Source organism: Myotis daubentonii, chromosome 6, assembly GCF_963259705.1.
Source record: "Myotis daubentonii chromosome 6, mMyoDau2.1, whole genome shotgun sequence".
Lineage (NCBI taxonomy): Eukaryota > Metazoa > Chordata > Mammalia > Chiroptera > Vespertilionidae > Myotis > Myotis daubentonii.
In genome coordinates this window covers 10,102,812-10,125,222 of record NC_081845.1, presented here as the reverse complement: position 1 = coordinate 10,125,222, position 22,411 = coordinate 10,102,812, and the positions used below count along the sequence as shown (strand labels likewise).

Here is a 22,411-nt window from a genome sequence, read left to right as displayed (position 1 = left end):
TGGAGCTCATTGTCTTCACTAGGTGAGTGTTCGAAGCAGGAGGCCTTAGTCTATGCTGCTTATTTAATGGGGAGAAGGCTCATGGATGGGGGCAGGGTGGGACTCAGGACTTCCTAGTCCTTACACCAAGCTAAGACCTCCCCTCAGCTGGAGCCACTGGACACTCTCCCCCCTCCCTTCCACACTCTCTAAAATCAATAGAAAAAAGATCCTCTGGTGATGACTGACCAAAAAGAAGGAGGAGAAGGGGTGGGGGAAGAGAAGAAAGAAGGAAGAAGTGAGGAGGAGGAGGAGGGAACGAAGAATGAAACCTTACCTCTTAAGACAGCATGAATGGAACTGGAGAGCATTATCCCAAGTAAAATAAACCAGTCAGAGAAAGACAAGTACTATATATTTTCACTTATATGTGGAATCTGATGAACAAAATAAACTAACAGACAGACTCATGGATACAGAGGACAGACTGACAGCTGTCAGAGGGGATGTGTTGGGGTGCAGGGTGAAATAGAAGGGATTAAGCAAAAAAAGAAAAAAGAAAGAAAAAAAAACAAACAAAAATCTCATAGACAGAAAAAACACTTTGTTATTCTTAGGGTTTGAGATCTTGCTGTTGGTATTTGTCATGTTTGGCTCAGATAAACTAAAAAATTCTCTAAAAAAAGAATAATACAAAACAACAAAGGAATTCATTTTTTTAGAATATAAGCATGTTTATTTAATATTGTACTGTTATAAGCTACTAATGGAAACAATTGTCAATATAATTTTGTTCTTTAAAAATACATAATTACTTTTGTGGACAGAAAGAAATTGTGAGGTTTGGCACTTTTTGGTAATTCATTTGCATAAAAAGTCATGATGCAGAGATGTAATTGATCTTCCAGAAAAAGATGGAAAATGTTCTTTTTGTGGAGATTTCTTATTGAAGCTATTAATGTCTAAATGCAGGAATTACATCTCTTAGCACCACAGAAAGTGACATGATATGTTTAAAAGGCCCTGAGGAGGATACTCAGCAAATGCAATAACGGACATGAGATGCTGCCTCTACTGTCTCATCCTGATCTGTCCCTGGTCTCTGGACAGAAGGTTTGAACTCCTCGTGTTCTAAAAACGAGCAAAAAAAAAAAAAAAAAAAAAAAAGAAAGAGACAGAGAAGAATTAGAGACTCCCCCCCCCCTCAAAAAAAAAAATAAAAATAAAAACGAGCAGCAGGTCATCCAGAGGCAGCCAAGCAAAGGCAGAGTCGCTGAGATGGTTCACACCACCAGGGCCTTCATGGTCGCATCGGCAGCCTGCAGAAAAGGGCGAGTGTTGGTCCCAGTGGCGGAGGAAATCCTGGGTCAGTTCTCCTGTGGCTCCAGCACCCCAGTGACTCCCCATCTCCAGCCCTGACCTCAGCAGAGTCACATCTTCCCTGAAGCTGCCACCCCTGCCCCGGGGCCAGCAGCCTGTACCAAGCTCTGCCCACCCTTTGCACATCACAGAGTCACCCCAACCCTGCCAAAGACGTTCTGAGCTCAGGACTAAAGTAATGACTCAATTGCTCCCTTCATTCAGGTCTGATTCTCCTGGGCGTGGGAGGGTCTAAAGGACCTGGTGGGAGCTCTGATGGACAGGAAGGCCCATCCTGACACCTGACAGCCTGGGGAGGGTTGCAGACAATCATTCTTCTTTTCCCTTCTCTCCCAGCCTCTTACCTAGCAGCACCTGGAACTCTCAGTATGAAGGTCCCAGCCCTGCCCTATTCATAGGGGTTCCTCAGTAGCTGAGGATCTGAAACGTGGAGAGGCTGGCTGTCAGGTGAGTACACCAGGGCTCAGCCAGGAATTCCAGGCCTCCTTCTAGCCTTAAGGTTTGCCTCCTTAAGTAGTCCTTTCTGTTTGCCTCCCCCACCCCCCAACTGGCCGTTCACTGCCACTTTCTGTGAACTTCAGCCTTTTGAATTGGGTCTACATGGCCTTCCAACATTTTCCACATAATTAAGCCCTCGATACCTGTTACTGTAAAGGACCCAGACTAAGATGCCAACTATGGTTACACAGGTGAAGATCACAGGGTAGATCCACCAGGCGATGGGCGTGTTGGTTGTGGCCTTGGATGGGACTGTCGCTGTGGCAGTGGTTGATGCAGCTGCAATGGAACACAAGAGTGACATCTGTGCAGAACCCAATTCTGAGAAGATGCCTCCTCAGCCCAGACTGTCCCAGGTAATCCTATGATTCAGACAGTGTCTACCCTCTACGTGTGGCAGCTAAGGTGACAGATCCTGGGCTTGGAGCAAAGAGTGGAGATGGGCCCTGGCCACTTGGGACTCACACAGCTAATGGGGAAGCAAGGGTTACAATAATTACTCCTGCTGGGATAGAAGAGGCGGTGACACATGAGGAAGATGGTAGAGAATCCTCTCAGGAGCTGATTTGAGGTGGTGTTAAAGGATTTTCAGAATAGGCCAGGTGAGTTGAAGAGAGAAGTGAAGGTGAGAAGGGGCAACAGGACAAGGAAAAGGTCTGAAAACAGAATGCCCACAGGTTTGCAGTCAGCAAGAAATCCATGGTGAGTGTTCCAAGGTTATGTTCAGGCAGAGACGTGAGGAAGTGAGAAACCAAAGGAAGAGACGTGAAGAAGAGAGAAACCAAACAGGGATTGCAGAGCACATTTAAGGCCTTTTTCCTCCAGAAAACTCCGGTGTGGTAGGTGGGTCACTTTTTCAAACCACACACACACACACACACACACACACACACACACACACACACACACACACACACAGTGTGAATGTCATTTCAAGGGACCTCCAACTTCATTCCCTCTGCAGAATTACCTTTTGTGCTCAGAATTTCATCCTGGGGACACAAAACGTCTTTAAGCCACTTCATACAGTCTCCAACTGAGGTCCTATTAAGGAGTTCGGTCCTATGTTTGTCACGCATCAATGTTTTCTTTAACAGTCTGCCTTCATCATTTAGCTCTGCCCAGTTTCCATTCCTTGGGTCAAAGTGGACAGATATCTGTCCATCTAATCCAAACTCCCAGGATGCTCTGGTGGGTCCACTGGATTCCTGCTCACACATCATGCTGCTCTGCAGGGAGAGAGGACCTGTCCCCAAAACCAAGGGAAAGAGGTCAGCCTTGGGTCTTGACAGAGCCTTTGTCCCCACCTGGTGTCCAGCCCACTGCTCCCTCTTATCTCCTGGTCCTGCTCTGTCCTCGGTGGCTCCTGAGTCTCTTGGGTGGGACCAACTTCCAATATTCACATAAACACAATTGTTCCCTAACTCTACTACCCTGTTCTGCCTCTACCCTGGGTTTTGTAAACGTACCGCTGGGTGCAGTAATCTCTGCTTTCATGTTAGGCGGGATCTTTTTGAGCTCGTCCACCACATCTTGCAGAGTTTCTCTCTGCTGATTCCAGGCCTGTATGGCATTCACATCCAGAACACTGAAGAGTTTGACTTCCTGGCTACCACAGGTATAATGAAGAAATGTTTTTCCATTGACCTGGCCTTGAATTTCACACCATGGTTGTCCATTAGGAGTGACTGTGAATTTATAGCCCAGAGATTTAGCACCTGTGTGGAGAAAATGCAGGGGAAGGTTGTAGTTGGAATAAAAGTAACCCTAAGTGTCCCTCTCCCATTCCTGACAGGAAGTGAATCCCCCTGATGGCTGGGCAGCCCTTGTCCTGTTCAGGTCCAGATGTCAGGGGCTCGGGCTTCCACTTTCTTTATTTTTCCAGAAAAGGATATATTTTTCTTCAAGTAACTGCAAGTAGGAAACCAGAGGGAGGGTCCCAGGCTGGGACAAATCATGGCTACCTCCTCTCAGGCAGAACAGGGGGAGAAGGTGGCCCTACACTCTCTGCTGTCAACACAGGCCCCCTGCTCACTCTGCTGCAGCATCCTGGGGGCAGAGCCCCACCTTCCCTGGGCTGGGGCAGTGGGTTCCCTGCCTGCTTTTCCCCTGGCCCCTCCCTAAGACCATCTTGGAGGGGAGTGTGGGCAGAAGAGGAGGCAGTGAGGATGAACTTTGGGTGCTGGCAGCAACAGCAATGACAGATGTCTAAGAATGGAACATGGAACAAAAACAACACAACTGTCCAGAGGGAGTTTGTGAACAGAGGAAAGATGGAACCAGAACCCTGGGGGTGGGGAGGAGCAGGGAGTGGGAGTGGGCAAGGCTGGCTCCTTGTTAGTGCCCCATGTGAGGGGAGGACACTGGAGGCAGATGGTGTTGGGGCTCACACCTCTCCTGCCTTCCCTTCTGTGCCCCAGGGGGGCGCTGTTCAACCCAGTGCAGGGCTAGGACCTCGTGGAAGAGAGAGTGTGAGCCGCAGCTGATGAGACACAGGTTGGTTGGGGCATCTTGGGGCCAAACAGCCCTATCCATGGCCACAGGTGCTGCTGGAGGACAGCGGAGTGGGCATGTCAGAGTGAGATGGGGCTCAGGCCCCTTTAAGGCCAGGGGAGCATTCCGAGGCCCTCTTCATGGGAAGCCAGAGGTAAGAGTGGGGAAGGGACCCCCTAAACCAGGAGCCCAGTCAGCAATGCCCCCACCGCCCAGGGCGCCAGGATGTGGCGGGCACGGGGTGCTGCTAAGTGGGACGCCAGCTTTGTCAGGAGGCGGGGGAGGGGGGGGTGCACGTGGGGGTGTTGGGTGCTGGGAGCCGAGCCCAAAGGAAAACTGCTCCCCCTCCACCCGCAGGCCCGGCTGCTGTGCCGTGTAGTGAGGCGGTGCAGGCCGGGGAGGCGGGGGCAGAGGGAGCGGAGCTGCCCATCCCAGAAGGAGGAAGCAGGTGGCCGGTCCCCGCTCCTCCTGGGCGGACCCCTGCGAGATGCCCTCCTCTTCCTCCCTCTTCGGTGCCCTGGGTCTGCCCTGGTTTCCTCCCTGGAGCCGTGGTTTCCGGGTCCGGGCAGCGCCCTGTTCGCTCCCCTGTGGTCCGCCCCGAGGTCTCAGGTGTGGGCCCTTCGCTGGGCTCCTTGGGCGGCTGCTTTCCCGGCCGCCCCGCCCGCTTCTCAGCGCCGTCCTCTCCCGCGTGGAGGCCAAGGGCTGGCTGGACGCCAACTCCACTTGCTCATCTTCCTTCTCTGCGGGCAGCGGAGGGGCCACGGCAGCCGGCCTGCGGTGCGCGCTCCGGCGCTGCCAGGAGCGACCGGGCTGGGGCGCTGGGAGGAAGCCTACGAGCCGCGGCAGCCCGGGCTCGGAGTCACGGTGTGTTTTGTGGACGCTCTGAAGAAGCCTTTATTGGGGGGGGGGGGCGGGCGTCGCGGCTCAGGGTGGCGAAGGGGCTTCATCAGAAGTCCCCGCAGGCAGCGCCCTCCTCGCCCGCATCCCCCATCCCTGTCCCTGTTCCCTGGAAAGAGGCGGCAGCTAAGCAGACGCCCCGGAGACGGAAAGGGGCCCGCAGAGCTGATGGCCGAGGGTCGGCGGGTCTGAGCCCCTCCCGGCGGGAAGGCTCCGAACCCCACCGTGGGCTCCCTCCCATCACATCCTCAGGTTCCCGTCTAAATGGCGGTCCCTCGCCCCACATTCCATTCCCCAACTCACAGAGAGGAGCAGCCGGGTCCCAAAGCAGAAGCTCTAAGAGCAAGAAGACGGCGCTGAGCCCTACGGACCGCTCCATCTCCACCCAAAGCGGAGCGGGCACAGCCGGGACCCGAGGTTAACAGCACGCGCGGTCGCCCGGTGTCCGTGTGGCGCCCGGAGGCGGGTGCCGCCTTTATAAAGCCCGCACTTTGTCTCCGCCTCCTCCAGCCCCAGCCGCCGCGGGCCCGCCCCCGGCTCGCTCCCGGGAGGTGCAGTCAGTCCGGCCGCGCGCTGGAGAAAGTCACTCAGGGCCGCGCTCGGGAGGGAGTCTGGTCCCCGAGCGGGAGGGAGTCTGGTCCCCGAGGGGAAGGGAGTCTGGTCCCCGAGGGGAAGGGAGTCTGGTCCCCGAGCGGGAGGGAGTCTGGTCCCCGCGCCGGAGGGCGTCTGGTCCCCGCGCGGGAGGGATTCTGGTCCCCGCGCGGGAGGGAGTCTGGTCCCCGCGCGGGAGGGAGTCTGGTCCCCGCGCGGGAGGGAGTCTGGTCCCCGCGCGGGAGGGAGTCTGGTCCCCGCGCGGGAGGGATTCTGGTCCCCGCGCGGGAGGGAGTCTGGTCCCCGCGCGGGAAGGAGACTGGTCCCCGCGCGGGAGGGAGTCTGGTCCCCGCGCGGGAAGGAGACTGGTCCCCGCGCGGGAGGGAGTCTGGTCCCAGCGCGGGAGGGAGTCTGGTCCCCGCGCGGGAAGGAGACTGGTCCCCGCGCGGGAGGGAGTCTGGTCCCCGCGCGGGAGGGAGTCTGGTCCCCGCGCCGGAGGGAGTCTGGTCCCCACGCGGGAAGGAGACTGGTCCCAGCGCGGGAGGGAGTCTGGTCCCCGCGCGGGAGGGAGTCTGGTCCCCGCGCGGGAGGGAGACTGGTCCCCGCGCGGGAGGGATTCTGGTCCCCGCGCGGGAGGGAGTCTGGTCCCCGCGCGGGAGGGAGTCTGGTCCCCGCGCGGGAGGGAGTCTGGTCCCCGCGCGGGAGGGAGTCTGGTCCCCGCGCGGGAGGGAGACTGGTCCCCGCGCGGGAGGGATTCTGGTCCCCGCGCGGGAGGGAGTCTGGTCCCCGCGCGGGAAGGAGACTGGTCCCCGCGCGGGAGGGATTCTGGTCCCCGCGCGGGAGGGAGTCTGGTCCCCGCGCGGGAAGGAGACTGGTCCCCGCGCGGGAGGGAGTCTGGTCCCCGCGCGGGAAGGAGACTGGTCCCCGCGCGGGAGGGAGTCTGGTCCCAGCGCGGGAGGGAGTCTGGTCCCCGCGCGGGAAGGAGACTGGTCCCCGCGCGGGAGGGAGTCTGGTCCCCGCGCGGGAGGGAGTCTGGTCCCCGCGCCGGAGGGAGTCTGGTCCCCACGCGGGAAGGAGACTGGTCCCAGCGCGGGAGGGAGTCTGGTCCCCGCGCGGGAGGGAGTCTGGTCCCCGCGCGGGAGGGAGTCTGGTCCCCGCGCGGGAGGGATTCTGGTCCCCGCGCGGGAGGGAGACTGGTCCCCGCGCGGGAGGGATTCTGGTCCCCGCGCGGGAGGGAGTCTGGTCCCCGAGCGGGAGGGAGTCTGGTCCCCGAGGGGAAGGGAGTCTGGTCCCCGCGCGGGAGGGAGTCTGGTCCCAGCGCGGGAGGGAGTCTGGTCCCCGCGCGGGAGGGAGTCTGGTCCCCACGCGGGAAGGAGACTGGTCCCAGCGCGGGAGGGAGTCAGGGCTCCGCGCGGGAGGGAGCCAGTCAGGGCCCCGCGCGGGAGAAAGTCACTCAGGGTTCGCGCGCTGGGCCTCTAGTATCTCAATAAAAATAGAAAAAGAAAGAAAACAAATGCAGGGGATTGATCCCGACACCAGAAATGTTGCACCAGCAGGGCTCGGCTCACACCTATAGCTTCACGGGGTGTCCCTGGTGGCCTTCGTGGGGCAAGGAATCCAGTTACAGCAAAAGGGGAGCATCGCCTACCTGTGGGTCCCCCGTGCTCCGCTGACAGTAAGGCTGGCTTGTCAAGGAGATCCCCAGGCATCGCCTGTCGACAGAGGGCGCCGTTTGTTTACAAACAGATAGCAGAGCACGTGCTGACCAGGCAGGCTGAGCGGGTGAACGTTGTTTGCAGACAAATGGCAAGTTCAGGGAAGTTAGAGAAGGCGCAGATTAACTCATTCGATTTCCTGTTTGGATGAACCATGAGTCACAGGCAGCCGTCATTTTATTACAGATCTCACAGATGCTGGCCACAAAAATAAAACATCATTTTCACATCCATTAGCTACTCTGTAGTATTTTCTCTTCCCCACTGCTTCATGCTGTGCTCTCCAGCCAGGACGCGCCGCAGTCACTCGACAGCCCATCTCGTGGGAGGGAGGGGAAGGGGGGCGGGAAGCAGGCCTTCCTTCATTAGCTTTTTTTTTTTTTTTAAATTTCAGCTTGAAAACTCCTTTCAGTAGTTCTTGCAAAGAAAGTCTAGTGATGAACTCCCTCAGCTTTTGTTTCTATAGGAAAGTCATTATTCTGCTTCACATTGACAGACTGGGTATTCTGGTTGGAAAATAGTTTCTTTCAACACTTTAATAACTCATTTCACGTGTGCTGGCCTTGCGGGTTTCTGCCAGAATACCGCTGATAGCCTAGTGCGGCCTGTTTTCAGATGCACACTTTCTGTGTATTGAGCTCTCCCACACCGCACACAGACACTACACAGCTGCAGAATGTGTGTGTGTGTGTCCGTGAGTGTGTGTGCATGTGTGTGTGTGTGTGTGTGTGTGTGTGTGTGTGTGTGTGGCGTTAGCACTTGTGCTTTTGGGGTGCTCACAGACCTGATAGCAAGATCCTTGGGTGTGGTACTCCCTGCTTGTGGCAAAGTACAGTCACCAGGAGTTACATCCCTTATGTGCCTCTTTCCCAATCTCCCCCGCCCCCCTCCGCTTCTCATAGAGGTGCCCTCGCAGAACTCTGGGTGTCACTGGAGAGAAACTGATTTCTCCAGCATCATCCCACACCACTGAGGTAGCCGGGGTACTCAGTCCCCACTGCCATCCACCTCAGAGAGGTCCCTGCCTCAGAGAGATCAGCAGTGGGCCGTGGGAGGAGGGAAGCTCCGGGAAGGTTTCTCTCACCTCTGCTTTGGCTGCGGCAAGAGTCCTACTTTTCTCCTCCAGTTCTGTGCTGGAATCCCTCCCAGGGAAGGCTGGCCTTCTGCAACTCTCCCCTGTGGGTATCTGCACAGCTCAGCACTCACCAGGGTTCTTCTTCCACTGCAGAGAGAGGGGCCTCGGCAGTTTCCTCACCCTGAACAGAGTTCTGGTGCCCATTACCAGACTCATAGTTGAATGAGACTTGTCCTGGGTCCCTCAGCGTATGCTGCTAGATCTCACAGCACCCACAAAGGTCCTTCCCCCTCCCCCACACAGATAGTATCTAATTTATTGTTCATTCCTCAAAATATTTTTTCCAGAATCCTCTATCTCTATCTCTCTATCTCTACCTCTACCTCTCTCTATCTGTAGTCTGGCTCTATATCTCCTATTGATTCTGGTTCTCAGGAGAACCCTGACTTACACATATTCAGCTGAGTTAATTTCCAGGATGAGATGGCCAGGCAATGGGGCAGGATTTGGCTGGGAATTCACCTTTGCCGTCCTCATGCCAGTGTATCTGCTTCTTGATTGACTCTCAGTGCTGCCCACAGTACCTATTACCCTATATTACTCTGCCAAGGAGGATTGAGTAAGTTAGGGAATTACAGGGGTTTGAGGAACTGAAGTGATGGACTTGGTCTTGGATGGAGCTGTGCCTGGGCTGTGATTGGTGGTGCTGAAATGAAAACACAAGAGTGAAAGCCTTTGTCCAGGCACTTAATCTGAGGAGATGCCTCCTCACTTTCTGCTGCACCAGGTCACCCTAAAATACAGACAGTTTCTACCCCTCTACTTTGGGGCAGCTGCTGAGACAGGCCTTGGGGTGGAAAGGAGGGTGGGGCTGGAGCCTGTTTTCATGGAGCCTATACAGCTAATGGGGGGAACAAGGGTTCATATAACCAGTCAAGGGTCTGCATTGTGTGTAGTTTGTTATATTCCTGCTCAAGTAGATCCAATTTTCCAAGTTGGCTCTGAACATGTGTTTGATCATGTTGTCATTCTCTTTCAAGGGAAACCTGTTTCTCTAAGACAGATGTCCTTTCCATTTCTGCATCCTTTATCATATTACACATGTATTCTAATTGCTTTTCTAAAAGATTGCATTTACTTTCTGCAGCTAATAACTGAGATGTCAGTTCTGATTTTCCTTTGATTCCTCATTTTTTGAATTCTCCCTTCCTTGTATCTGTTCATCCAATACTTTCCTATATTCAATTGTTTCTCTAGACAAGGTTTTCACACTTTCTTCTACCTGAATCCTTTCATGTTCTAAGTGTTGAGTCTTTTTCTTGAAGATTCTTCAGAGCAGAAAATATGGCTTCGCTGTTGCTTACTGGATAGGCAAGTGAAGGCTTATTTGGGGAGCATCGTAGATCACAATTAAGGAAAGGCTTATCTGGTGGATACACCACATATGAAGATGAGGAATGGCGAAGCATACTTCCATTAGACCTTGATGGTTCAGCTAAGATGTTTGAGAACTGAGACCCAGAAGTCATAGAGACCCATGCCGCCGCCATCTTCCCGCTTGCCCAGCGGACCCCCGCAGCCCTGGTGGGGTTCTTGTGCTGTCCTTCCAGATCGGAGAGCCACCCGCTATGGGCAACACTAAGCTGAGCCCCAAATGGAAGGGGCTCCCTTGCTTGGGGTGGATCAGGAAGCCTCTGCCTGGCAGGAAACCACATATCCCCGGATACGTCCTCTTTGTCCACTAGGCCAGTACTCAGCATCCGTCAGTCTATAACCAACACTGGGACATGCCAGGCCAGCTAGGGGAAGAAAAGGTCTAGATGCCAGAGGACTGGCAAAAACATGCCAGGGTTCTGCAGGGAGAAGGTAGAGTGTGTAGGGTCTGATCCTGAGAAAGCTGAGGAAGAGAGAACCCAATGTTGGCGAAGGGAGAGTTAACAGTGATGGGTCATGGAGTTTAGCATGGCTCTCGGAGATGGAGCTAATCTTCTAGTAGGATGGGTCTTTGGAGTTTGAAACCAGGGTTGAACACACAACATGGAATAGAAAATCCAGAACTTATGAGACAGGTTGGACCAGGTGTGTGATTGACATCATCCCTGGGCATTGAAAGCATCCTCATGGCTCCCCTGTTGTTGAAGTGGTGCATGGGGACAAGGGCAGGCAATGAATGTAAATCTGTCCAGGTCCTTCTCATAGAGGTTTCACTGCATCCACAGATGCAACAACGATCACTTTACATTCTCCATATTTGTACCAAGAATGGAGAGATCTTTGTAGTTAGTGAATTTTCTATGGGGTGAGGGCTACCACAGTGGGGACATACAAGTACTTCCTTCTCATTTTTCGTCCCTCTTTCCCAAGGAGAATGTTAAAGCAGTATTGTATCCTGCACGAAATGACAGAGATTAGTAGCCTTTACCTAAAAGGATGCGGGTGCATGATCCCTATCCCATCTCTCTTTGATAGCAACCTGGTCTGAGACTTCTGTGAATGTGTGTCTATTACATATTCCAGGCCTAAAAGTCTGTTGCAACTACTCAGCTCTGCTGTTGCACCAAGGCAGCCATACATTTGTTTGGGACACCCAGGATATTCTGAACCCTTCGTCTGTGAAGAAATAAAAAAATATTTGCGAAGTAGGGATGTTTCTGCTGAGAAGACTTACTTCTAGCTGAAGGAGGTGAGTCAGGGGGAGAGATGACAGGAAAGTCACTGTGTTGGGTGGGGGATTTGGAGAAATCATAAGGTTCTCATTGGTTAAGTCCTAGAACATTTGTTTGCATTCAGAGCATCAGGGTAATGTTTGAGACCAATAAAAGATGCCTGCTAACTGAAGAGTGACCCTTACATTCTCTGTTTCCACAAGACGTTCTAGCAGAATCACTGGTACTATTTACCTCATAACATGGAGGAACAGTGAGATGCTGTGAATTCTCTACTGGGTTATAAAACAAATCTCCATATCTCAAACAATTAAAAGTGGAACTGCCATATGACTCAGCGATTCCACTTCTGGGAATATATCCAAAGAAACCCGAAACACTGATTGGAAAGAATATATTCACCCCTATGTTCATTGCGGCATTATTTACAACAGCCCAGATTGGAAAGAGACCCAGTGCCCATCAATAGATGAGTGGATAAAGCAGCTCTGGTACATTTAAACAATGGAATACTACTCGGCTGTAAAAAAGGTAGGAAACCTTACCTTTTGCGACAGTGGATGGACCTGGATAATATTATGTTAAGTGAAATAAGCCAGTCAGAGAAAGACAAATACTATATGATCTCACTTATATGTAGAATAGAAAGAATAAAATAAGCTAAAAAAATAGAAACAGACTCATAGATACAGAGAACAGACTGACAGCTGTTAGAGGGGAGGGGAGCTGGGTGAAAATAGTCAAGGATCAAGCAAACCCCACAAACTCATAGACACAGACAATAATATGGTGATTATCAGAGGTAAAGGGGGCTGGGGGAGGTAGATGAGGGTGAAGGAGATAAATGGTGGTGGAAGGAGTGGGTGGTGAACATACAATACAGTGCACAGATGATGTATTATATAATTGAAACCTATATAATTTTATTAACCTGCCATGCCAATAAATTAAACATAAAGTTTTTTAAATAAAATGAATAGCATATCTAATACTTGCAACGATAAAGATTAAAAATAATAAAGATAAATTAATTTTTAAAAAACAGAACAGCAGGTCATCCAGAGGTAGCCAAGCAAAAGACAGAGTTGCTGAGATGGTCCACACCACCAGGGCCTCCTTGGTCGCATCGGCAGCCTGCAGAAAAGGGCGAGTGTTGGTCCCAGTGGCTGAAGAAATCCTGGGTCAGTTCTCCTGGGGTTACAGCACCCCAATCACTCCCCATCTCCAGCCCTGCCCTCACCAGAGTCACGTCTTCCCTGAACCTGCCACCCCTGCCCTGGGACCAGCAGCCTGTACCAAGCTCTTCCCACCCTTTGCACATCACAGAGTCACCCCAGCCCTGCTATAGATGTTCTGGGTTAATGAGTCAATCTGCTCCCTTCACTCAAGTCTGATTCTCCTGGGGGTGGGAGGGTCTAAAGGACCTGGTGGGAGCTCTGATGGACAGGAGAGCACATTCTAACACCTGGCAGCTTGGGGAGGGATGCAGTCAAACATCCTTCTTTTTCCTTCTCTCCCAGCCTCTTACCTAGCCGCACATGGAGCTCTCAGTATGAAGGCCCCTGCCCCGCCCCATCCATTCGTGGTCCGCCCCACCTATGTCCTGAGTCACCTCTGCCCTGGGCCACTCAGTGGCTCAGGATCTGGAGTGTGGAAGACGCTGTCTGCCAGGTGACTGCATCAGGGTTCAGCCAGGAATCTCAGGGGTTCACTGAGAACTGGCCCCTTCTAACCTTACTCTTGCCTCCCTGCACCGTCCTTACTGTTTGCCTCCCTCCTTACTGGACTGTTCAAAACCACTTTCTGTGAACTTCAGCTTCTTGAGTTGGGTTTGCAAGGCCTTCCAACACTCTTCCTGGGATTAGATCCAGTCCCCTGGATATTCCCCTTCCTTGGACATATCACACGGAGCCAGCATACTACTCTCACCCGAATGTGAGCACTGCCCATGTCCTCTGTGCCTGCTGTCTCCACTCCACCCACATTGGGACCCCAAACTATTCCCAAATAGAGAATTTGAGTCAGAACTGAAATCCCTAAACCCCTTCAGCATCTATAGGCCTTAAGCCTTGGTGTGGGCCTCTCCCTTTCCCACTGGCATCAACAGTGAGGAGACAGCGGAACTCAGGGCTGAGCTTGTGCAACTTACTGCTGTTCAGTGATAACATGTGTTAGTCTCCTGGTCTAATTTCCAGGAGGAGAAGTTTCAGTGAGGCGGGATCAGGGGTCAGGTTGGGAATTCACCTCCCTCACCCCTGGCCATCTGCCTTTCACTTCCCACTCAATCCTGCCCTCAGCACCCGTTACTATAAGGCCCCAGCAGCGGATACCTACTATGATCAAGCCGGTGAGGATCACAGGGAGGATCGAAATGATGGGCATGCTGGTTGTGGCCTTGGACGGAACTGTGGCTGCGGCAATGGTTGATGGAGCTGTAGTGGAAACACAGAGTGACATCCTGTGCAGAACCCAAATCTGAGGTGCTGTCTCAGGCAATCCTGCAATGCAAACAGTTTCTACCCCTCTACATGTGGCAGCCAATGTGACAGATCCTGGGGTTGGAACAAAGAGCGGAGATGGGCCCTGTCCCCTTGAAGCTCACACAGCTAATGGGGGAAGCAAAGGTTACAATATACCCAGTCACTCCTGCTGCGACACAAGGTGATTGAGGAAGGTGATTGAGAAGTCCTCTCAGGAGCTGATTTGAGGTGGTTTTGAAGGATTTCCAAAAGTAGGCCAGTTGAGATGAAGAAGGAAAGTAATGCTACAAAGAGGAAACAGTACAAGGAAAAAGTTCTATAGCCCAATGATGCCCTTGGGGTCAGCAAGAAAGCCACAGTGAGTGTTCTAGGGTTATGTGCAGTGAAGAAGAGGAGGTGACAAGGGAAAGGAGGGATTTCAGAACATACCAATGACTGTTAGACTCCAAAAAAACCCCCAAAACCCCTCGGTTGGATCACTTTTTCAAACCACACACAACACACAGACACACACACACAACGTCAATGTAATTTCAAGAGACCTGTACAATGTCATCCCCTCTGCACAGTTACCTTTTGTGCTCAGAACTTCACCCTGGGTTCCGGAAACTTGTTGAAGCCAGTCTATACAATCTTGAGTAGCGATACTAACAAGTTCACCAGTCATAGCTCTGTCACTGGCCAATGTCTCCTTTAACGGTTGCCCTTCAGGTCGCAACACTGTCCAGCTTTTGTTCTCCACGTTAAAGAGGAGAGATTTATGTCCATTAAAGCCAAACTTCCAGGATGCATTGTTGTGTCCATTGGATTCCTGCTTACACATCATGGTGCCCTGCAGGGAGAAAGAATCTATCCCTACCACCATGGGAAAGAGGTCAGCTTTGGGTCTTGATACATCCTTTGCTACCACCTTGTGTCCAGCCCTCTCTTCCCTCCTATCTCCTAGTCTTGCTCTGTCTTCTGTGTCCTATCCTGGCTGCTGGGCCTCTTAGGTGGAACCAACTTCCAATCTATATATATAAAAGCCTAAGCGACTAGTACGACCAAATGACCAGAACGACCAGTCAACCAGTCACTATGACGTGTACTGACCACCACGGGGCAGATACTCAATGCATGATCTGCCCCCTGGTGGTCAGTGCGCCCCCCACAGCCAACCTCCCATGGCCAGCAAGCCTCCTGCAGTCCCTCCCCCTGTCCCTCCGCCCATCTGACAGGCCCTGGCCAGCAACTGGAAGGCTCCAGCCAGCCCGGCCCTGATCAGGACTGGGTGAAGTGGCCCCGATAGTCCCTAATCACCAGCCAGGCCTAGGGACCCCACCCATGCACAACTTTTGTGTTCTGGGCCTCTAGTATTTACATAAATGCAATTGTTCCCTAACGCTATCACGGTGTTCTACTCCTACCATGGGCCTTGCAAACTTACCAATGATTTTAATAATTTCTGGTTTAATGTCAAGCAGGTTCTTTTTGAGCTCTCCCATCAGGCCTTTTAGAGTTTTAGTCTGTCTCTCCCAGACCTCTGTGGCATTCTTCTGGCTATTACAGTTATAATCAAGAAATTCATTTCCATTGATCTGGCCTTGAATCTTACACCATGGTTGTCCATCAGGAGTAATGGTGAATTTATAGCTAAGAGAGATAGCACCTGTGAGGGAAAAATGCAAGTGAAGGTTGGGGTTGGAAGAAAAGTGCCCACAAGTGCCTCTCCCCCATCTCTTGACAGCAAGTGAATCCCTCTGATGGGCTGGGCTGGGCTGGTAGAGCAAGAACTGACTCTGCCAGGCCCCTCTAATCACCAGGTGAAGGCCAGTGACCCTCCCTTGCTTGAGGAGGCCCTGGAGGCCACTGCCTGGCAGGAGACCACACAATCCCCAGTATGTCCCCTCTATCCTCCAGGCCAATAACCAGCATCAGTGAGCCTATAACAAGTCCAGGGATGTACCAGGTTTCATAGGGGAGAAAAAGGTCTTGATGCCAGAGGATTGTGGGGAGATGTTTGAGTGTGCAGCGGGCTGCTCCTGAGGAAACCGGATGATAGTGGGGACAGAGTGAGAAGGGAACCCAATGTTGAAGAGGGGGAGTTGACAACTATAGGTCACAGGATTTAGCACAGCCCTGGGAGAGGGTGCTTACCTGCTACTAGGATAGGTATTAGGAGTTTGAGGAAATGGATGGCTACACTGTATGAAAGAGAATATCAGGAGCCTCCAACACAGATAGTACAGGGAGGGATTAAAAGACTCAGGGAAATGCATAGACTCAGAATGGTCATAGTATGAAAAGTCAGAACAACCAGAAAATGTCCATCAACTTTGCTCAAGGGAATGCATGAAGGATTCTTTATCGAACTTATTATGAATGCTTGATGATGCCAGGGTTTAAATGTGTCACTTTGGCATATTGATAATTTTGAATTAAAGTTATTTAAGAAACAGCTGGTGCAAGAAGGATACTCTGACCGTCCTTTGTCCCACTGAAAGCAGGCAACAAATCTATGCGAAATGTACTTTCCCTATACCAGGAGGTAGAGAGACATTCTTAGCACCAGAGATAGGGAATTTAGGGCCAAGAAGGCTGTATAACATAACCTTCTTGCTTCATTGCTAATTTACCACTCCAAGCCAAAATGCCTTTGTTAATTCTTCACAAATTTATGATTTCTTTGTTTAAAAGCATAAAATCTGCTTACTGTGGTTACTTCAGAGAGTTTCCGATTTCTATGATCTCCTGTACATACCATATTAAAATTTGATTTTTACATGTTAATGTGTCTGACGTTAATTTAAGTGTTAGACCAGCCAGAAGAACCTAGATGAGTGGAGGAAAAATTCTTCCTCCCCGACAGTAAGAAGGGAACACCATTGTCAGGAGTGTCAGTGCTGGCTGTCTCTGATGCCAAGAATTATCAAGTGGAGGTAGTATTTCAGAAATGGGCTCCCAGTAGTAATGGAGATGAAAATCCTGACAGAATAAAACAGTGTCTTATCCTGGACAAAATGATGGGATTAGATATAGGAGCTCAACTGGCACAAGCAAGCAGAGTGCCATTACTGAAACGACCAGAAAGGTTCCTTTGGCTCAGGGAACACAGTGATCCTAGAGACAAAATACATAAACAGCCAACTCAGAGAGTGCTGGACGTAAGTAATAAAATCAGAGACAAAACACAAGGATAAATACTTGGGAGGCTAAAAGCAGCCTCCCTAGAAAGAGGCTGGCTCTTTTCCCAGTTTTGAGAACGGAGCCACTTCTGAGATCCGTAACCCATTACTAGAAGGAGAGGCCCGGTTCCCATGAGGAGGGACCCTTCAAGCTGACAGCAAGTGCCAAATGGTCATTGACTTGGCTAAGTGTACACTGGGAAACAGAAACCACCTACATACCTACATTCACATTGGAGCTAGTGTGTGAGACATCATTCCCAGAGATGAGAGGTATCATCTTGGGCCCTGTTACTAAAGTGGTGCATGGTGTGGGGGCGCCGGTAATGAACAGACACCTGCCCCAGGTCCTGCTCACAGTGCTATCATTTAATCCAGCCACCCACACACTGGTCATTTCGCATTCCCCAGGTTTGTAACAAGAATAGGAAATTATTGTAGTTAGTGAATTTCTTGTAGGTTGAGTGCTACACAGTAGGGGAATTCAAGTGCAACCTTCTGAAACTGTTATTTCTTTTTTCCTAATAGATTGTTAAAGTAGTATTTTATCCTGGACAAAATGATAGAGAAGAGTACCAATCTTAAAACCTCTCTAAGATTGCAGGGGTATGATCATTTTTTCCTCCTATTTAATTGCCAGCCTGGTCCAAAAAACTTTCAATAAATGAGTATCCAGTAAGTATTTCAGGCTTTGCAGATGATAGATCTCAGCTGCAACTACTCAGCACTGCTGTGGTAACATGAAAGAAGTCATCGACAATACGTGAATGTGAATGGACCTTGTTCTTGAGGCATAAGGCCCAGCAGACCAAGGATACCAGAAATACCTGTAGTAGCACAAGGTGCTATAGGGCCTTCATGGCATTTCTACTGGAGAATCACAGCTCAGATCCCTAGTGTTCAGAAGCAAGGCCATGTCACTTGCAGCAGGGAAATCCACATCACTTAAAGCAGTGGTTCTCAACCTTCTGGCCCTTTAAATGCAGTTCCTCATGTTGTGAGCCAACCATAAATTATTTTCGTTGCTACTTCATACCTGTCATGTTGCTACTGTTATGAATCGTCATGTAAATATCTAAGTTGCAGGGTGGTCTTAGGCGACCCCTGTGAAAGGGTCGTTCGACCGCCAAAGGGGTCGCGACCCACAGGTTGAGAACCGCTGACTAGAAGTATTTCAGGCTTTGCAGATGATAGATCACTTAAAGAGGCTGTGGTAAAGCACCAGGGGATGGTAGAGATGAGGCCTCTGGCTATGGACTATTAGAGTTTCCCATCATGAGTGTCACTAAGTCAAATAAACGCAGTGGTCACAAGACAGAAATGATTCTTCAGGCACTGAGATGAGCAGGGTCACAGGGAATGAATGAGATGCTGATCTTGATACCAGAAATGTTGCACCAGCAGAGCCCTAAAGCTCCATCCGTGTCTCTCACAGTCTCCTGGGATCAAGGAATCCAGTCTACAGAAAGGAGGGGAGAAAAGGCCCCCAGCTGTGGGACCCACATCCTCTCACATTCACTCCATCCAGAAGCCACAGGCAAAATAGGGCATGTTTCTAGCTCTTCAACACACCCTGCAGGAACCCTAGGAGATGATTTTCTAACAGGCATGACATCCATATGTGGGACACCCTAAATGTGGGGCCAGGAAACTATGACAGTATCCAAATCTGGTTCCCCACTCACTTGCATGTTGTGCTTTCCCTCTGCAAACATGAAGGTGCCTGTTGTATACAGAGGCAGATAGTAAGTGGCCTGACATTCATTATCGCTCTTTGTAAAAAAAGTTTGCAGGAAGGCAGATCCAAGATGGTGGCAAAGTAGGTGGAAGTTACACTCACCTCCTCCCAGGAGCAAACTAGAAGTACAGCAAAAATATAAAACAATTAACCTGAATAACCAACAGAAGACTAGCTGATCAGTAGCCTTATATCAAGGATTTTCAGAAGAAGTCACATTGAAACTGGCAGGGATGGGGGAGATGTAAAAAGGGCTGAGTACTTGAAATGTAAAGGTGTGACACTTTGTAAAGTATGAGTTGCCTAACCACTAAGCCATACACCTAGAACTAATACTAAATAATACTGAATGTAAATGGTAACTGAATAAAAAACAAACAACAAAAGTTACAATGAATGGCAGTATAACTCAAAACATATGGAAGATTTTTTTCAAAAAAAAAAAATAATAAAGAGCCCGGCTGGCGTGGCTCAGTGGTTGAGCCTCTACCTATGAATGGGGAGGTCACGGTTCCGTGCCTGGGTTGTGGGCTTGATCCCCAGAGTGTGGCGTGCAGGAGGCAGCCAATCAATGACTCTCTCATCATTGATGTATCTCTCTTTTTTTTCCTCTCTGAAATCAATAACACACACACACACACACACACACACACATAAAATTAAAATACTTTTAAAAAGGACATGAAAAGGTTTGCAGACACCTGTCCCCGTGTATGACCTTTATATGTTGCTACCTCCCCAGTAGCTAGAAAATATGGGTTTGGGACCATAGGTAGAGGGAGAGTGCCCTTTTTTACCACCATTCTCAGGGGTCTACTTTGCAAAAAGTATAGAAAAACAAAAAAGCAAAACTGGAATTGTGTTCTTTTGCAGTTCTGAAGGCTAGAATTAGACATCACGGTGTCAGGAGAGCCATCTCTCTCTCCTAGCTTTCGATGCTTCCTGCCCCCCTCCCCCCTCCCCCGCTCCGGGTTCTGTGGGCCAGGTGCAGAGGCTTCTGCTGGGGGTGTCCTCAGGTGAGGAGGTCAGGTGACACTGGTGGAGGGAGGGTCACTTCAGAATGGGAAGGTGTTGCAGGCACTGGTTCTTAGGACGCCAACAAACTGAGTTTAAAACAATGTGAGCTGGGGTGAGGAGCGGCGGTGACTCATTAGGGAAGTGAGCGCGCGCGCGCGCGTGTGTGTGTGTGTGTGTGTGTGTGTGTGTGTCGGACTTCAGGTTGAAGCCGTGGTTGACTGCTAGAGGAGCTTAGAAGTTCAAGAGCAGTTTTCCCAGGGAAAGCCATGCGAGCAGAAGAGGGGCCCGCAGCTGTCCTTGAGTTACTAACGTGAGAGATGCCCCCTGTCCTGTCCCCGCCCCACATCCCACAGGCCAGGGCCTCGGGCTCCCACTTCCCGAGAAGCCTCCAGTGCTGCAAGGTGGGGGGGGGGGTAGGGAGGGAGGGGAGGGGAGGGGAGGGGGGAGGAGAGGGGAGGGGGGAGGGGAGGGGAGGGGGAAGGGGAGGGGGCGGAGGCGCGCTAGTGAGGGGAGGGGGAGGGGAGGGGGAGGGGAGGGGGAGGGGAGGGGGCGCGCTAGCGAGGGGAGGGGAGGGGCGGGGGAGGGGGGCGGGGAGAGGGGAGGGGGAGGGGAGGGGGAGGGGAGGGTTAGGGTTAGAGGCGCGCTAGCGATGGGAGGAGGGAGGGGAGGGTAGGAGGGAGGGGGAGGGGAGGGGGAGGGGGAAGGGGAGGGGCGCTAGCTAGGGGAGGGGGGAGGAGAGGGGAGGGGGAGGGGGCGCGCTAGCGAGGCCCGCGGGTCGGGGAGGAGGCCTTTACCAAGGAGCCAGCTACCAAGTCCCCCCCCCCCCCCCCCTGCTCGTTTCAGTCCCTCTTCTCGCCTGGAAGGGGACTGACGACCCGCTGTGCAGACCGGGCAGCCGCGGGGACGATTGAGGAGGGGTCGGCTGTGTCACGGCGCCACCCGGCCACAGGGTTCCCGAACCCCTCAAGGGCATCCCCTCTGGTTCCCCCACTCCGGTTCGCAGGTTAATGCTTGTCCCTTTCCCAAACGCAGATTTCATCCCCGGACTCCCCGGGCTCCCCGAACTCCCTGAGCTCCCCGAGCTCCCCGGGCTCCCCGAGCTCCCCGAGCTCCCCGAGCTCCCCGGGCTCCCCGAGCTCACCGAACTCACCGAGAGGCGCAGCCCAGGCGGAGTGCTGTGGCAGAATCCAGAGCAAGAAGACGGGGCTCAACGTGGTCCCCACAGTCCCCACCATCGAGGCCAGAAGCGCGGAGGCGATCCCACGGGTAGTGCAGTCCAACCCAGTCCGAGCGCGAACTGAAGATTGAATGTGGACATTCTCATTTGGGTGGCTCCGCCCACCTATTACGCAGGGCCGTAATTCTTGTAATATTTCACCCCGCCCCAACCAGGTCCTCCTCACCATAACTTTTGCTCTTTACAGTGAAAAACTCCCAATTCCAGAATCACTACTCTTGTGCTCAAAAGGCACACACTTCCAGATAGAAACTAAACAAGTCATGGGATGCGTTGCAGAGCAGGGTGACCGACCATAATTAATAACACTCTCTGCACACTGAAGGCTTTTAGAAGAGTAGATCTAACACTTCTCATCACTAGAAAAAAATTGTAACTTTGTGTAGTGGTAGATGTTAACTAGACTAACTGTGGTGATATTTTCACAATATATACAAATATCACATTATTATGTTGTACATCTGAAACTAATATAATGTTATATGTTAGTTATGTCTCAGTAAAAATAGAAAAACAGCCCTCACCGGTTTGGCTCAGTGGATAGAGCGTGGGGTCCCAGGTTCAATTCTGGTCAAGGGCATGTACCTTGGTTGCGGGCACATCCCCAGTAGGGGGTGTGCAGGAGGCAGCTGATCGATGTTTCTAACTCTATCCCTCTCCCTTCCTCTCTGTAAAAAATCAATAATATATATATTTTTAAAAAATAGGAAAACAAAACTGGTATTGTGTTCTCTCGCCGTCCTGAAGGCTAGAATTAGAGAGCAAGAGCCATCTCTCTCCTGGCTTTTGGTTGTTCCTGGCAGAGCTTGGCTGACAGCTGCTGAGGCCAATGTCTGCCTCTGTTGTCACAGGGCCTCCTTCTGCCCTGTGTCTGCGTTTTCCCATGGCGTTTTCCCTGTCTGCCACTGTGTCTGTTCCTACAAGGACAGCAACCATATTGAATTATCATTCACTTGGTGCAACTACTGTGGAAAACAGTGTGGCATTTCCTCAAAAAATTACAAATGGAGCTGCCATTTGACCCAGTGATCCCACTTCTAGGAATATATCCTAAGAAGCCTGAAACACCAATTAGAAATAATATATGCACCCCTATGTTCAGAGCAGCCCAGTTTACAATAGCTAAGGTCTGGAAACAGCCCAAGTACCCATTGGTAGTTGAATGGATTAAAAAATTGTGGTACATGTACACAATGGAATACTATGCAACTCTAAAAAAGAAGAATCTCTCACCGTTTGAGACAGCATGGAGGGACCTGGAGAGTATTATGCTAAATGAAATAAGTCAGTCCGAGAAAGACAAGTATCATATGACCTCACTCATATGTGGAATTTAATGAACAAAACAAACTGATGAACAAAATATATCCAGAGACATTGAACATGCAACAGACTGACATATTTCAGAGGAGGAAGGCGGGAAGAGATTAACCAAAGAACTTATATGCATATATGCATAGCCCCTGGGCAGATAATAGTAC

At 51.3% G+C, this 22,411-nt stretch overlaps 1 protein-coding gene across 5 annotated transcripts in view; it reads right to left on the bottom strand.

The window, feature by feature from the left end:
- LOC132236791 (UL16-binding protein 1-like) overlaps nucleotides 1-21,009 on the bottom strand; it is a 37,396-nt gene extending 16,387 nt beyond the window's left edge. The window contains exons 1-6 of one of the 5 annotated variants that reach the window (XM_059700062.1): nucleotides 20,835-21,009; nucleotides 15,201-15,422; nucleotides 14,348-14,629; nucleotides 13,931-14,058; nucleotides 13,629-13,726; nucleotides 12,291-12,428 (exon numbers count right to left, since the gene is read on the bottom strand). In XM_059700062.1, coding sequence (XP_059556045.1) covers nucleotides 13,649-13,726; nucleotides 13,931-14,058; nucleotides 14,348-14,629; nucleotides 15,201-15,422; nucleotides 20,835-20,928 — 804 coding nt within the window. In that variant the 5' untranslated portion in view covers nucleotides 20,929-21,009 and the 3' untranslated portion in view covers nucleotides 12,291-12,428; nucleotides 13,629-13,648. Of the gene's footprint in view, nucleotides 1-12,188; nucleotides 12,429-13,628; nucleotides 13,727-13,930; nucleotides 14,059-14,347; nucleotides 14,630-15,200; nucleotides 15,423-20,834 lie in introns of those variants that run through there. The other 4 variants (XM_059700061.1, XM_059700060.1, XM_059700058.1 and 1 more) reach the window with 4 other exon arrangements.
- Between the last annotated feature and the right edge of the window lie 1,402 nt (nucleotides 21,010-22,411).